Source organism: Microplitis demolitor, chromosome 7, assembly GCF_026212275.2.
Source record: "Microplitis demolitor isolate Queensland-Clemson2020A chromosome 7, iyMicDemo2.1a, whole genome shotgun sequence".
Taxonomy (NCBI): domain Eukaryota; kingdom Metazoa; phylum Arthropoda; class Insecta; order Hymenoptera; family Braconidae; genus Microplitis; species Microplitis demolitor.
In genome coordinates this window covers 8,309,732-8,323,384 of record NC_068551.1, presented here as the reverse complement: position 1 = coordinate 8,323,384, position 13,653 = coordinate 8,309,732, and the positions used below count along the sequence as shown (strand labels likewise).

At 31.2% G+C, this 13,653-nt stretch overlaps 1 protein-coding gene and 1 long non-coding RNA gene across 2 annotated transcripts; one reads left to right on the top strand and one right to left on the bottom strand.

Annotated features, from left to right (window-relative positions):
- Nucleotides 1-1,385: 1,385 nt before the first annotated feature.
- Nucleotides 1,386-7,871, top strand: LOC128668233 (uncharacterized). Its single transcript, XR_008404003.1, has 3 exons — nucleotides 1,386-3,109; nucleotides 3,205-3,261; nucleotides 3,808-7,871. It is a non-coding gene; the product is annotated as an uncharacterized LOC128668233 (long non-coding RNA).
- A 170-nt stretch (nucleotides 7,872-8,041) lies between these two features.
- On the bottom strand, nucleotides 8,042-10,541 carry LOC128668239 (putative mediator of RNA polymerase II transcription subunit 24). Its single transcript, XM_053740719.1, has 2 exons — nucleotides 9,386-10,541; nucleotides 8,042-9,294 (listed from the first exon to the last, which is right to left on the bottom strand). The coding sequence occupies exons 1-2, from the start codon at nucleotides 9,416-9,418 to the stop codon at nucleotides 8,182-8,184; spliced, it is 1,146 nt and encodes a 381-aa protein (XP_053596694.1). The 5' UTR covers nucleotides 9,419-10,541; the 3' UTR covers nucleotides 8,042-8,181.
- Nucleotides 10,542-13,653: the final 3,112 nt, after the last annotated feature.

The window sequence follows — 13,653 nt, the reverse complement described above, 5'->3', positions numbered from 1 at the left end:
TTAACGATTCGAAATTGATAAGCAAAAAAAGAAAAAGGTTTGGTACGCTTCTTTGGCTCAGCAGAACCAATAACGCGTATATTTTGCAGTACACACTTTTGGCATTAGGAACGCAATTTATAGCAAAGAAAACTAAATGTTAATGGTATTTATAACTATATTTATAACTATATTCTCTGTTGAATTTTTTTTACATTTGATAATTAATCAGCAGAAATATTCTATAATTATTAAAATAACTAGAAATCGATTGTTTAGAGAAGTATTATGAAATAGTACGGTTGATACTTTTGTCAGTAGTAAAAGGAACTAAACAAATGATATTATATGAGACGACAACTAAACTCTTAGTCGAGTTAACTATTAAGATTATTTCTACCAACTATCACACAGTCACTAAGCTAACATAGTTACTGTAACTAGTTCATGTTAATAGAGTTAATGATAAAGGTTATATTGTGTTCACTACTAAGCCTTGTTTTAAAAAATTGCAGTTTTGTAGTGATCATAATAAGGCAAAAATGGTTTCTTAAGTTTAGTCAATGGAACTATTTTTTCGTGCTGATTCATACTAGTACATAGTTCCAGTAACAATAAAAATTGGTTAAGGAGACTATATTTTTATATATGACGCTGAATAGTTCAGGTTACTAAGCACTTTTCTCTCAGTGTATGTGTGTATGTGGTGTGTGTGTGTGTGTGTGTGTGTGTGTGTGTGTGTGCGTGTGTGGGTGTGTGTGTGTGTGTGTGTGTGTGTGTGTGTGTGTGTGTGTGTGTGTGTGTGTGTGTGTGTGTGTGTGTCAACAATGATAGTTAGGGTACTGTGATATGGTTTTTAGTTATAAGTAATATTTATTTACTATATACTTCCTTTCCTTGTTTGTCTATAGAATACGCATTTGTTTATAATCATATTTACTATTTACTAGGACAAGATCCTATTCATGATTTTTATGTGTGTATTTTGTTAAGGTTTTCGGTATCGAGTGGCAGGAAACGTTCTAATAAGACAACTCAAACTGTGTTTAGATTTCTCTGCATACGATTTAATGATTTGTTTCGAATTTCTTATAATCTAAGCATATAATTTTAAAAGTATGTGCTACAACGATTTATTATTTGAATTATCAACTAATTGTTATTGATATATTATTATTGATAAGATGCTATAAAGGTTGTAAGATCTCAGTACATAAATTTTAAATGGAAATTGAGTGCGCGCCTATTCATTTATTCCAAGTTCACTAATTAACAGATGGAGGCACCTGAAGCTACTGAGGACAATATCAGCACTGTCCGCGCTGTCAACTAACATAAAATAATAGTACCCTAGTCTAGTAGCTGTTATGTCCTGGGAGGTTACTAGGATCGCAGCTGACGCCACCTCCTGGACAGTGGGTAGTTCGTTGTCACGCGGGACCAAATTTTGAATTTGAAAACAGTGGATAAATTTATTGTTTACTACGATGATGATGATTATGATTGTTATTTAATGAAATAATTAAACTATGATTAAGGATAGATGTAATTGATAAAATAACTTTTATCTGAAGACTGAATTTTATTATAAAGTATGAATAAAACTTGATCAGTAATAACAGTTGTATTCGTAAAGAGTTCTCGGAGAGAAGTCAAGTTACATCAGACGGCAGAGAGATCTCGGACCTTCACTCTCCAACTTCTCCCCACTACTCTCATGTTCACACTCATGCTTATATGTATATATTCTTATATATCTATGTTCTTTACTAAATATTATACTTATACATTTATACTTTCTACTAATTCAAATTTGGGATATAAGCTTACACATATACGTTCTTCACTTTATCCATTCTACAACTTCTTATTACTTATTCTATTTATATGTACTTAGATACAATCTTCCAGTTAAATATTCTAGGCTATCAGAGGTGTATTTCTCCATAATTATTCTATATTTAATTATTTAGTACGATTGACATTACTATTTATTGTGAAACATTATTATAATCAATATAATGCTATATTTCTATATTTTCTTTAATTTATTTATTATACGCGTCACTCTTTATTTAATATTAACAGTAATAGTTAAATTCTGGTGAGACATGGTTTTCATTAGTAAGTAACATTTATTAATTATATATTTTCTTTTCTTACTTGTTGATAGAATATGTATTTGTTTATAACCATATTGACGGTTAACTTTAGAACAAGGACCTATTCATGATTTTTATGCGTATGTTTTGTTTAGGTTTTAAGTATCGGATGATAGGAAACGTTCCAAGACCACTCAACCTGTATTTATATTTCTCTGAATACAAAATAAAGGTTTATCTATCTATTTATTTAAACTTTCTTATAATAAAAATATATAATTTAATGAGTATGTGCCACGACGATTTATCATTTAAATTATTGACTCAATATTGTTAAGACGCAATAAGTGTTTTAAGAAATTAATATATAATTTCAAATGGAATTCAAATGCGCGCTTCTTATATATCTCAAGTTTACTAATTAATTAACAGGTGGAGGCACCTGAGGCTGTTGAGGACATAACACCTCCCCCGTTAATGAAAATTCGACATATCGTTCGTCGAATTTTTCTCTCATATATACACATGTATATAACGATATATAATAATAGCTAAAGCTAATTCTGAATGAAATATAAATTCTGCAAGACAATTACCTATATAAATAATACCATTACTGGTTGTTAAATCGTGGTCGCACATTTACATTACAAGTTACAAAAATAATCATTTTCATGATTTAAAACTAACAGTAAATATTAACTCAGGTTACGCACAATATTTATATTACACAAGAATACATATTTTTTAAGGGTGAGCAGCACTAACCGGATGTTCGAATTTATTTTTCTAATTACGTTTGGAATAATTACGTCACTTAAATGATGAAAACCTTCAAAAAAAAAAGTTTATCTTAAACATTTTTCGGAAGCTATAAAATTTTTGTAATAAGAATTGATCAATAAATTCAAAGAAAAGTAAAATTTAAAAACTCGTTTAGTACGGCCCAGCCTTATCATTGAGGTCACGGTGTTTACATTTTAGCAAGAGTTTAATCCAGACTATGAAGTATTATACGGATCAACAAGGTAATTTAATTTTATAGAGTCTTTTGACGAATTTAAAGAAAATTTGATTAAAGTTATACTCGGAAATTCTTATCACTTATGTTATATTATTCCAGATATATTAATTTCAACTTGTTTGTATGTACGACTTGGTATGTGGTGGGGTGAATTAGGTAGCTACATTTCATTATTCCAGGTTTCAGTAATTTTATAAGGGTCTATATAGTTACGATCAAGTTCGTTGGTTTTCGCGTCATTTGCCAAAAATACCCAATTTCCTTAAGAAAACTTATTAGGGTTTACCCGACAGTCACAATATTCCTTTGATTTGAATGTAGCTCTGTCTGGATTTTCAGCGGCTTTTTAATTGTGTTACTTGACTTATAATCGGCAGACTAGAAATTACACAACAAGTAAGATTGATTTTCTGATTCTTTTTGTCAGCCATTCAGGGTTTTTAGGGTTCTTGTCAGGTTCATCGTCTGAGGAATAAACGTCATTTAATATCGGTTCAGGAAAAGTATCATTATCATTAAAAGAATTGGCAGGGAGGTTGGTTTGAACCGGATATAAGAAAACTAGATATTTATGACTACAAACATTTGTTGCTGATTCCGGAATATTTAAATATAAACTAGTTTCACTTCTTTTAGATAACTTCAATGTTAGTACTTAAGCATGCATTTCTATAATGTCTCTTTCATTTTCACACATTTCAGGCGAGGACGTCCTCTCTGGCATCTCATGCATGGGGGACTCAAACCCCCACACGACATCCGAGCTCGGTACAACAACTGCTGGGTGGTCCAACCACCCAAGGGACAGGGCTAATAAACCCCTCTGAAGAGGGCTGCCACTCATCCAACAACTCGTCTCCCTGGGAAGAGAGTACTGTCCTCATTCGAGTCTCGCTTTCCGCCTCAACGTCAGGTCGGCGAGTCGTCGGGAAGGCATCTCTATCCTTCAGATATGTGCACAACGTGCCAAGGGTGGCCATAAACTTGCTGTTTACGCCACTATATTTGGAGGGGGTTGTCCAACAACCCCAAGGAGTCGATGCCATAATTTTTTTTTCACACTCTTTTTTTTTATCTTATTCTGTTTTTATCCATGCTAATACTCAACCTACTATTTCCTATGAGTTTATCCTCAAGAAGCGGTTTCCCAAGCTTTGTGTTCTAAATCAATAATATATTAAGTAATTTTATGTCAATGGGGTTTCGAGAGAGCGCATCAACATTAGCGTTCAATCGACCTTCCCTATAATTGACTTCATATTCATATTTCCGTACTTCAGCAACCGATGTAGGAGTTAAGATATAGGAATTTTCATTCTATGAGCTCACACCAATGATTTATGATCTGTGACTTTCAGGAGTTCAGGGGCAGAGTAGTAGGAAGGTATTTTCTAATGTCTTCTGGCTGAGAATTGCACCGAGGCATAAAAAGAAGTGTTTGTTGTCGTGACGGAAAGTTTTGAAAGTGGGGGAACTGGAGAATAAATTAATATCAACTTATAATTAATATCAGAATCTATCGTGAATTAAAATTTCTCCAAATTAAGTAGTTCATCACTATTAATAGTTATACACGGTGAGGTAATATGCTTGTTGTTGTGAGTTTTATGGAAGCGTCATTTTTGAATAAGTTTTTGTTTCATTTGGTCTTCTGTGTGGGCTGTATTGTCAGTTTGTTGGTCGTTGTATGCATTGAAATTTTGGTTTGATGTTGTGTTATTTTCTCTAACCCAAGTTAACCTATTTTTGCAGATTTGTGCGAAATGGCCAGGCTTAGAACATATTGAACAAATTACGTTCATGGAGTTATTTCCATGAATGTCCATAATGATTGTTCGCAAATTTAATATGATTTTGGGAACTACTAATGGAATATTGGCTGGAGTAAGGATTATTACTACAGTGGGAATGTATTTTAAAAAGTGAATTTCTTTGTTTCAATTCTTTTTCTAATTCTACGGCAAGATCTACTGCTCGCGACAGGGTAAGAGGTTTTTGACTAGCAGCCCACAATCCTAACTCTCCCCTAAGACCCCGTACAAAGCTATCTCGAGCTCCTTCTTGGGTACTAGCTAATAACCCGGTTCGTATTTCACCCGAATGCTTATCCATAATTACTTCTGACGTTCCTTGAACGATTTCGTTGATTCTAGTAACGTAATCTACGATGGTTTCACCATCCTTTTAATAAATATTCGAAAGTAACGACTGCCATTGAGATAGAGTTCTACTCGGCACTAAAGCTCTTTTAAGATTTCCCAAAATCCCTTCAAATGCTAATCCCGATTGATTTGAAATATATTTGCTGGCTTTACCCAATATACGAGATTTTATCAACTGAGTTAAATACAATTTACCAGATGGATGTATTAGATTTAAGGTTTGATTACAAAGTTCAATAAAATTATTAACTGGCATATTTTCTCCATTGAATACGGGTATAAGGTTTATAGCGTCTTTGGTACTCAAAAATTGGGAATTACTTGTATGAACTAGATTATTGGTAGCATAATTGTGCTCATTATTTCCGTAGCCCGCGAGTACCGGTTCAATTAGTACGCGATTCGAATTATGAACTGGAGTAGCTGGAATGCTAGGGGTTATAGAAGGAGAGATGGTGGAAAAATTGTCATTATTAGTGTTCTGAATGTCAATAGAACTAATCACCACTTCAGTGTTCGCGTCCGAAATGTGTTCGTCTGTAGTCACTAAATTAGACATTTTCGCCTCAAATCATGTTAATGCTTCTATAGTCTTGATTCTATTTGATTACTATATTTAATATATTAAGGAAATACTATATCAAATTACAGTTGAACTTTTAATTATAATTATTAAGATTATGGAATTGTAAATAATACAAAATATTATAATGTGTACTTATTTCGACTGGAACTTATGTCTGATAGCAATTTAAAAGTGTTAAATATCAAATAATCGTCAAATTTCATACATGAATAGTTATAGAATTTCCTTTAAAACAAAATGCCTTTAGTTTTGATATAAAATAATACTTCATAGAATGACTTACAGGTTGCAGAATTAATACAAATAAAATACCTTAAAAAAGAAAATAATCACTTTTCACTTTTCACTCGCGAAATTGCCCTTATTAAAATCGCACTACATAATTTCACTTCACTAATATCTTCTGTCAGCATGAAGTTTCCTCCTAGATGACCCTTCGCAGTTGAATTGACCCTCTGGAATTGGAAGATCGCCGATAAACTTACTGGAACGCCGGAACAGATGCAGAATAATACACTCGATGATGCTTTTGAATTTCAAAACGCTGATGGACCAATCAGGATTTTCCAGAACGCTGTTGAATCTCCAGATTTGCGTTGAACCCAATTGGTGTGACTATCCCACCGCTGTCACCAGTTGTTATGTCCTGGGAGGTTACTAGGATCGCAGCTGACGCCACCTCCTGGACAGTGGGCAGTTCGTTGTCACGCGGGACCAAATTTTGAATTTGAAAACAGTGGATAAATTTATTGTTTACTACGATGATGATGATTATGATTGTTATTTAATGAAATAATTAAACTATGATTAAGGATAGATGTAATTGATAAAATAACTTTTATCTGAAGACTGAATTTTATTATAAAGTATGAATAAAACTTGATCAGTAATAACAGTTGTATTCGTAAAGAGTTCTCGGAGAGAAGTCAAGTTACATCAGACGGCAGAGAGATCTCGGACCTTCACTCTCCAACTTCTCCCCACTACTCTCATGTTCACACTCATGCTTATATGTATATATTCTTATATATCTATGTTCTTTACTAAATATTATACTTATACATTTATACTTTCTACTAATTCAAATTTGGGATATAAGCTTACACATATACGTTCTTCACTTTATCCATTCTACAACTTCTTATTACTTATTCTATTTATATGTACTTAGATACAATCTTCCAGTTAAATATTCTAGGCTATCAGAGGTGTATTTCTCCATAATTATTCTATATTTAATTATTTAGTACGATTGACATTACTATTTATTGTGAAACATTATTATAATCAATATAATGCTATATTTCTATATTTTCTTTAATTTATTTATTATACGCGTCACTCTTTATTTAATATTAACAGTAATAGTTAAATTCTGGTGAGACATGGTTTTCATTAGTAAGTAACATTTATTAATTATATATTTTCTTTTCTTACTTGTTGATAGAATATGTATTTGTTTATAACCATATTGACGGTTAACTTTAGAACAAGGACCTATTCATGATTTTTATGCGTATGTTTTGTTTAGGTTTTAAGTATCGGATGATAGGAAACGTTCCAAGACCACTCAACCTGTATTTATATTTCTCTGAATACAAAATAAAGGTTTATCTATCTATTTATTTAAACTTTCTTATAATAAAAATATATAATTTAATGAGTATGTGCCACGACGATTTATCATTTAAATTATTGACTCAATATTGTTAAGACGCAATAAGTGTTTTAAGAAATTAATATATAATTTCAAATGGAATTCAAATGCGCGCTTCTTATATATCTCAAGTTTACTAATTAATTAACAGGTGGAGGCACCTGAGGCTGTTGAGGACATAACATAGCCACCTTGATTGGAAGTTCCACGAAGGCTAGATAGAAGGAGGACGCTCGCTGTAGTATTGTCACGGCCTGAAAATTGGATACAGACATCAGAGCGCGCTACTGTTGCAAAGGTCCCCATAGATTTAAAATTCAAATAAAATCTGTAATGATCGATATTTAAAAACCAAATTTAAATCATCACAATTAAAATAAACATCGTTGACGCAAAAAATTAAAAATGATTTCTTAAATAGAATAGCAACTATTAGAAGTGATAAATTAATTGTTTTATTTGTAATTTTCCAGAATAGTCACTTTCTTGAGTTTTTAAATAGAGGTTTTTGTGCTAAAAAAAATATGCGAATAATTTTAAATAGAAAAATATTTATTGTTATAAATATAAACAAATATTCATTATTATTTATGTAAAAATTATTAATAGGGACATCGAAGCGAGCAACAATTAAGTTTAATTAAAGATATGTACAGAGTTAGGGACAAATATTATTTTTTCGCAAATTTGCGCATACGTTTAGTCATTATTTGACGATTGTTTACATTGTGATTGAAAGAATCGGTTAAAAAATGGCCTCTCATCACAATAAAATTAATTATAATCTTTATCATAAATTCTTTGCGGTGTTTTTCACATCCAAGAATTGGTAACTCATCAAGTTGTGAAACTTTTTCAAGAATTTGAAACATTGTACCCGATGTAAAATTTTTTGTTCCAACAACTATTAATACTTGAATTTCTAATTGTCTTATGAGTAAAAATAAAGCCTCACTTGGATAAATTAAATTTCCATCGCTCATTTTTTCAATTAATTTGTCACGTTCCGTTGGAAATGAAGCAGTTAACATTTCTTTACAGTCTAAACACTTCGTAAAACGAGAAAATTTTCTGGCCATGAATCCTGCAATGTATGAAACGACATGATCACTAGTATGCGTTATGTCATAATCATGATCCAAATAAACGTAATCATTTGAAATATTAGACCTATCTCCATTGTCAGAGGTATTATTAACTAAGAGTGTCTCCGGCGACTTATCGTTATAATTATCATTAGCATTAGCCGAACTATTATCACCATTATCATTATTATTATTATTAGTAGAAACATAACAAGCACTATTACTATCATTATTAGTATCAGCATCACAATAGTTAGATTTTTCAACATCACTTAAATTATTATTATTATTATCATCACAGTTATTTTCTCTCTGAGTAGAGTTCACATTTCTTTTATTAAAATCACAGACATCAGTAGTTTCATTGTCATCACTTTCATCACTAGTTTCATCGACCCAATGCTCAAAAGGTAAACGTTCACCATCATTATTATTAAAAAATCTTGGGTTCTCATTTGCTATTCCTGTTTTAACAATAGAATCAATTTTATCGAGCCAAATTTTTTTATTTTGACTAGATGCAGTTAATGATTCTTTAGTGTGCATTAATGATTTTAGTAATTCCCCACCGGTGACGTTGGAACCCCTCGGTGGTGTTGCTAGAGAATAGCTGCAGAGAAGACGGAAAACTTGGCCAAAAAGTATTGGATCCGGGTGGTCGTTACATCCACAAGCTGACCGCATAATTCCGAAGAATTTCTAAAATTTAAAACGGTTAAAAATAAAACACTACAATTTTCGATATGAATATTAATTATAATTGATTCATAAATGAACTTGTATATCTTACTTCCAAAGCATCTTGATTCAATCGCGACGTCATGAGGTAATCATAATTACACTTATCATGTAAAAATTCAAGTAATTCCAAAGTAGTTCCGAGAGTTACTTTAAAGCCAGTTAAAGTACTGGTTGTGATTAAAAACTCAAAATCCTCCTCAAAATTATCGAAATCATCAGCTTTATTAGCCTTCTTCTTTTTTTTTCTGCTTTTTGTTTTGTTATCTCCTCTTTAGCTTTTTTCTCCCAATCGCGGAGATATTGATCAAAGTCAACAATAGCCCAGCGATTAAATAGATTATGACATGATAGTTTACAAATAAAAGCAATATTTTAGCGTTATTACGGAAAAATAAGAAAGTTACAAGTTTTTTATGTTAATGATATAGAAAATATTTAAATATCAAATAATGCAAATTAGAATAACAGATTCTGGCTTAAATAAGGTTTTATTGCGTCATCGCCTTCAGGCTTTAAATGATGAGGTGATAATTTGAAACCTATTTTCAAGTTCATTTTACCATCCCTCGCGGACTTAGAATCACTGTGAAATCACAGTGAATTCACTTTCACCGTAATTTGACGGTGTATTTACGGTGATTTCATAGTGAATTCACAGTGATTTTGTGCCATTTTGTCATTGTGATTTAGTAGTGATTTCATCATGATTTCACAGTAAATTAATGCTGATTTCACAATGATTTCACAGTAAAGTAATGGTGATTTCACAGTAAATCAATAGTGTTTTCACCATGATTTCGCAGTGAATTAATGACGATTTCACCATGATTTCGCAGTAAATTAATGGTGATTTCCCCATGATTCTACAGTAAATTAATGGTGATTTCACCATGATTCCACAGAAAATATATGATGATTTGCCTATAGTTTTATGGTGATTTTACAATAGCAAAAAAAAGTTGTTCAAACATTCTTCAACTTTTTTATTTACTTTTTTTGAATAAACTGAATATTTGTGTCATGATGGCCATTTTCAAATTTTGTTTGTATTCTTTTTTTTTTATTTCAAAGTTCTCTGAACACTTAAAAATTTTCAAGATGTATTTTGAGAAATAAGCTTAATGGAAAAAATTGCAAAAAGCTTCAAAGTTTGATATTATAGAATGACAAAAAAAATAAAAAATGGTAGTCATTGAAAATTTTTGTTTTTTTTTTTTATTTGAAAAAAAAAATAATGGTAGGTTTTAATAATTTTTTTGTATTTTTTTTCCACAGTGAATTTCCAGTAAGCTTACAGTAAATTCACAGTGAATTTACTGAAAGTTCATTGGAAATTCACTGTGAATTCACTATATATTCACTGTAAATTTACTGTATATTCACTGTAAATTTACTGTAAGTTTACTGGAAATTCACTGTGGATTCACTGTGAATTGGCTGTGGTACTACACTAAAATCACTGCAATACCACTGTGAGGTAACTATGAAGCGACTGTAATAACATAATAAGATCACTGTGAAACCACTATTAAATTACTGTGAGATAACCATAAAACTACAGTGACCGAATGACACAAAATCACGGTGATTTCACTGTAATTTCATCATGGTCTCACAATGTTTTTACTATAATCTCACTTTGATTTTACAGTGATTCCAGATCCGCGAGGGATATGCCTCAAGCTTCAAAAGTGCTCCCCAATGAAGCATTTTGATAATACCATCCAGAGTCTAAAAAATGAACTGTTTATCAGTACTACGCAGCTTTCACACATACATAAATAAATGTTAATAACAAATAAAAATATTACCCAGAAAGAAGGGAGTTTAATTATTCCATTTCTGAAGTTTTTCAGCAAGTGGCAAAAATCAGAAGCAAACCATAGTCGTCTCTCAGTATCATAAGGATGCTTACAGATAAATTTTCTATCTTCTATACCAAATAACTTCCATGCACCCCGATTCCATTGGGCTGCATCGGTCGTAACACAATCCACATGAAACCCAGCTTTTTCAATTAATACTATACATTCTATTATCAGTTTAGACAATATTTCACTAGTAACAGAACTTTTGCTGAGAAAACTTCCAACCACTTGTACCCAATCACCTTGAAATGGCTGATACATAAATACGAGAGCATTATCTGCTCTTGTATTTGAAAATTTTCCTGGCGTATAATCTCCCATATCAACGAATCCATCTAGCTTCATTGTTCTCGTGTTTAACTTGACTCCTTCACTCAACGCTACTTCGTCAATAAGAAGTGTACCTAAAGAAAAAAATATCAAAATTTTATATTTTGTCTGTTGCAATTAATGAATATTATCATAACGCATAAAAGAAGCAAGTTCATCAAGCGAATCAAGAATTTACTATTTATTTTATTGTTAATAACTACAGATACTATTAAGTTGTTAATGTTGCAGCTGAAGCTTCATAACAATTCTGATCATAATACCCCTTTTGGAATGTGCTTCCATACGTGAAGCTTTATAACCGAGTGTATTAAAAATAACATTAGGAAAACCGAATGCGCTATCCAATTTTTTTATGTAGGAATTTAGCGTGACTTTACAAGGGAGGGGTAAAATTTCCCTTTATCTGCATTAACAGGCATTCATATACCCACTCAATATCGTATCTCCTTTGTTTGGAATTTTTTACTTTAGCTGCATCGAAACATGCTCGAACAGTTTTTTGTTGGATTTCAGGTAGATCAGCGATGGCCTTTTCTAGAGTCTCAGCCTCAACAGCAGCACATTTCATTTTTTGATCATCAATCAATTTCGATAGTTCATTATTCTGCAAAATTAAGAAAATACACATAAAACAAAACTATTTAGCTGCTTTATAAATTACGTATGAGAGCTTACTATCTTTCGCTGTAAGCGTAGTCTTCCTCTTCTAGGAAATTAATTGACGTTTAAGCTTATTACATTGCAGTTTTAAATTTTGGGTACTTTTATTATCACGGTTTTGGAGTTGACGCCGAAGAGTTCGGCAAGGTTGACATCGGGTGATACCATGATAATATCGTTGATTTTCATTTGTCACCAAATTTTTACAACTTACTGAACACCTGTTGAAGAGTTGTTTTATCACTATATTCATTAATATTATTGAATAACAACAATTATATATTTAAATAGTACCTGTTGCTATCGAATTCTGTGCCATCACAAAAATTAATAGTTTCTAGTTCTTTTAATAAATCCCAAAAATCTTCTTTATTTAAAAGAGTAAATGTTACTGCCGTCGACTTATTAGTTTTCAAGTTAGTCACCTACATAAGAAATAAAATGTTTCAAAGTAAACTTTAATCCACTACAAACAAAAAAAAATTAAAAATATTAAAATATTTTACCATAATATTTAATGCTTCATCTATCTTAACGTGAAATTTTAATGATAAAGATTTGGGATCAGCATAAAACAAAAATATTTTTTGATTATCCGTTACATCACTAGCCCAGCTCCATTTTTGGGGCAACATATTAGTTTTCAAAGTTTCCAATAATCTATCACTGTTAAAATTTGTTTCTCTTAGACTTAAATTTTCATGTTGAGTATTTTCAGACTGCTATTAAATAAAATATAAAAGAAATGTATAATTCGCTTCAGTCTAAGAAAAAAAATTTATTTTGATAACTCAAGAAACAACTTACTTCATTAAGATCCGGAGTACTACTAAAAGTTTCAACTTCAGGAGTTCTAGCGGCCGGAAGTACATTATCAGAATCTATTTGCAAATTAGCAGCTTCCACGACATTTGGAATTCTATCAACTCTCGGAATGGCATTCGGCTTTAAAGTATATTTCTTTCGATTTGAAATATAAGTATCTTAATTAAATATTGGTAGCATATCTTTTTTAATCATGTCATCGTCCAAAAAATGTAACTCGCAAACAAATTTGTCTGGTGTCAAATTTTGACATAATGCTAAACTCCATTTGCGCAATTTATCGACATCCTGTATGAAATTTTATATTAAAGATAATATAGCGACATTGTCCATAACAAATATATTTAATTATTTCAATTAAATATTGTTACTATAGTTCTTATAAGTAAATTAATTAAATAATACAAAATATATTATTTGTAGGTTACTTGTGGAATTTTAAATAGAAAGTCTGTCGAAGATTGGAGTCATTATTTTTCTTTCGCTCTTTTTTTTCCCACTCAAACAATTTAAAACAGTACAACACTTCACCATTTTTATTAAAATTTAATCCTAAAATAGCTGAAAATTACATAAAATAATCCTCCTAAATTATTCTTGACTTTATAAAGATAAACACTACTTAATGCGT

Excerpts from the sequence above, each read along its gene's own strand:
- LOC128668239 (XM_053740719.1), bottom strand. The coding sequence starts at position 9,418 with ATGACGTCGCGATTGAATCAAGATGCTTTGGAA. Across the intron at positions 9,295-9,385 it reads TGAATCAAGATGCTTTGGAA|AAATTCTTCGGAATTATGCG; the intron begins GTAAGATATACA and ends TTTAAATTTTAG.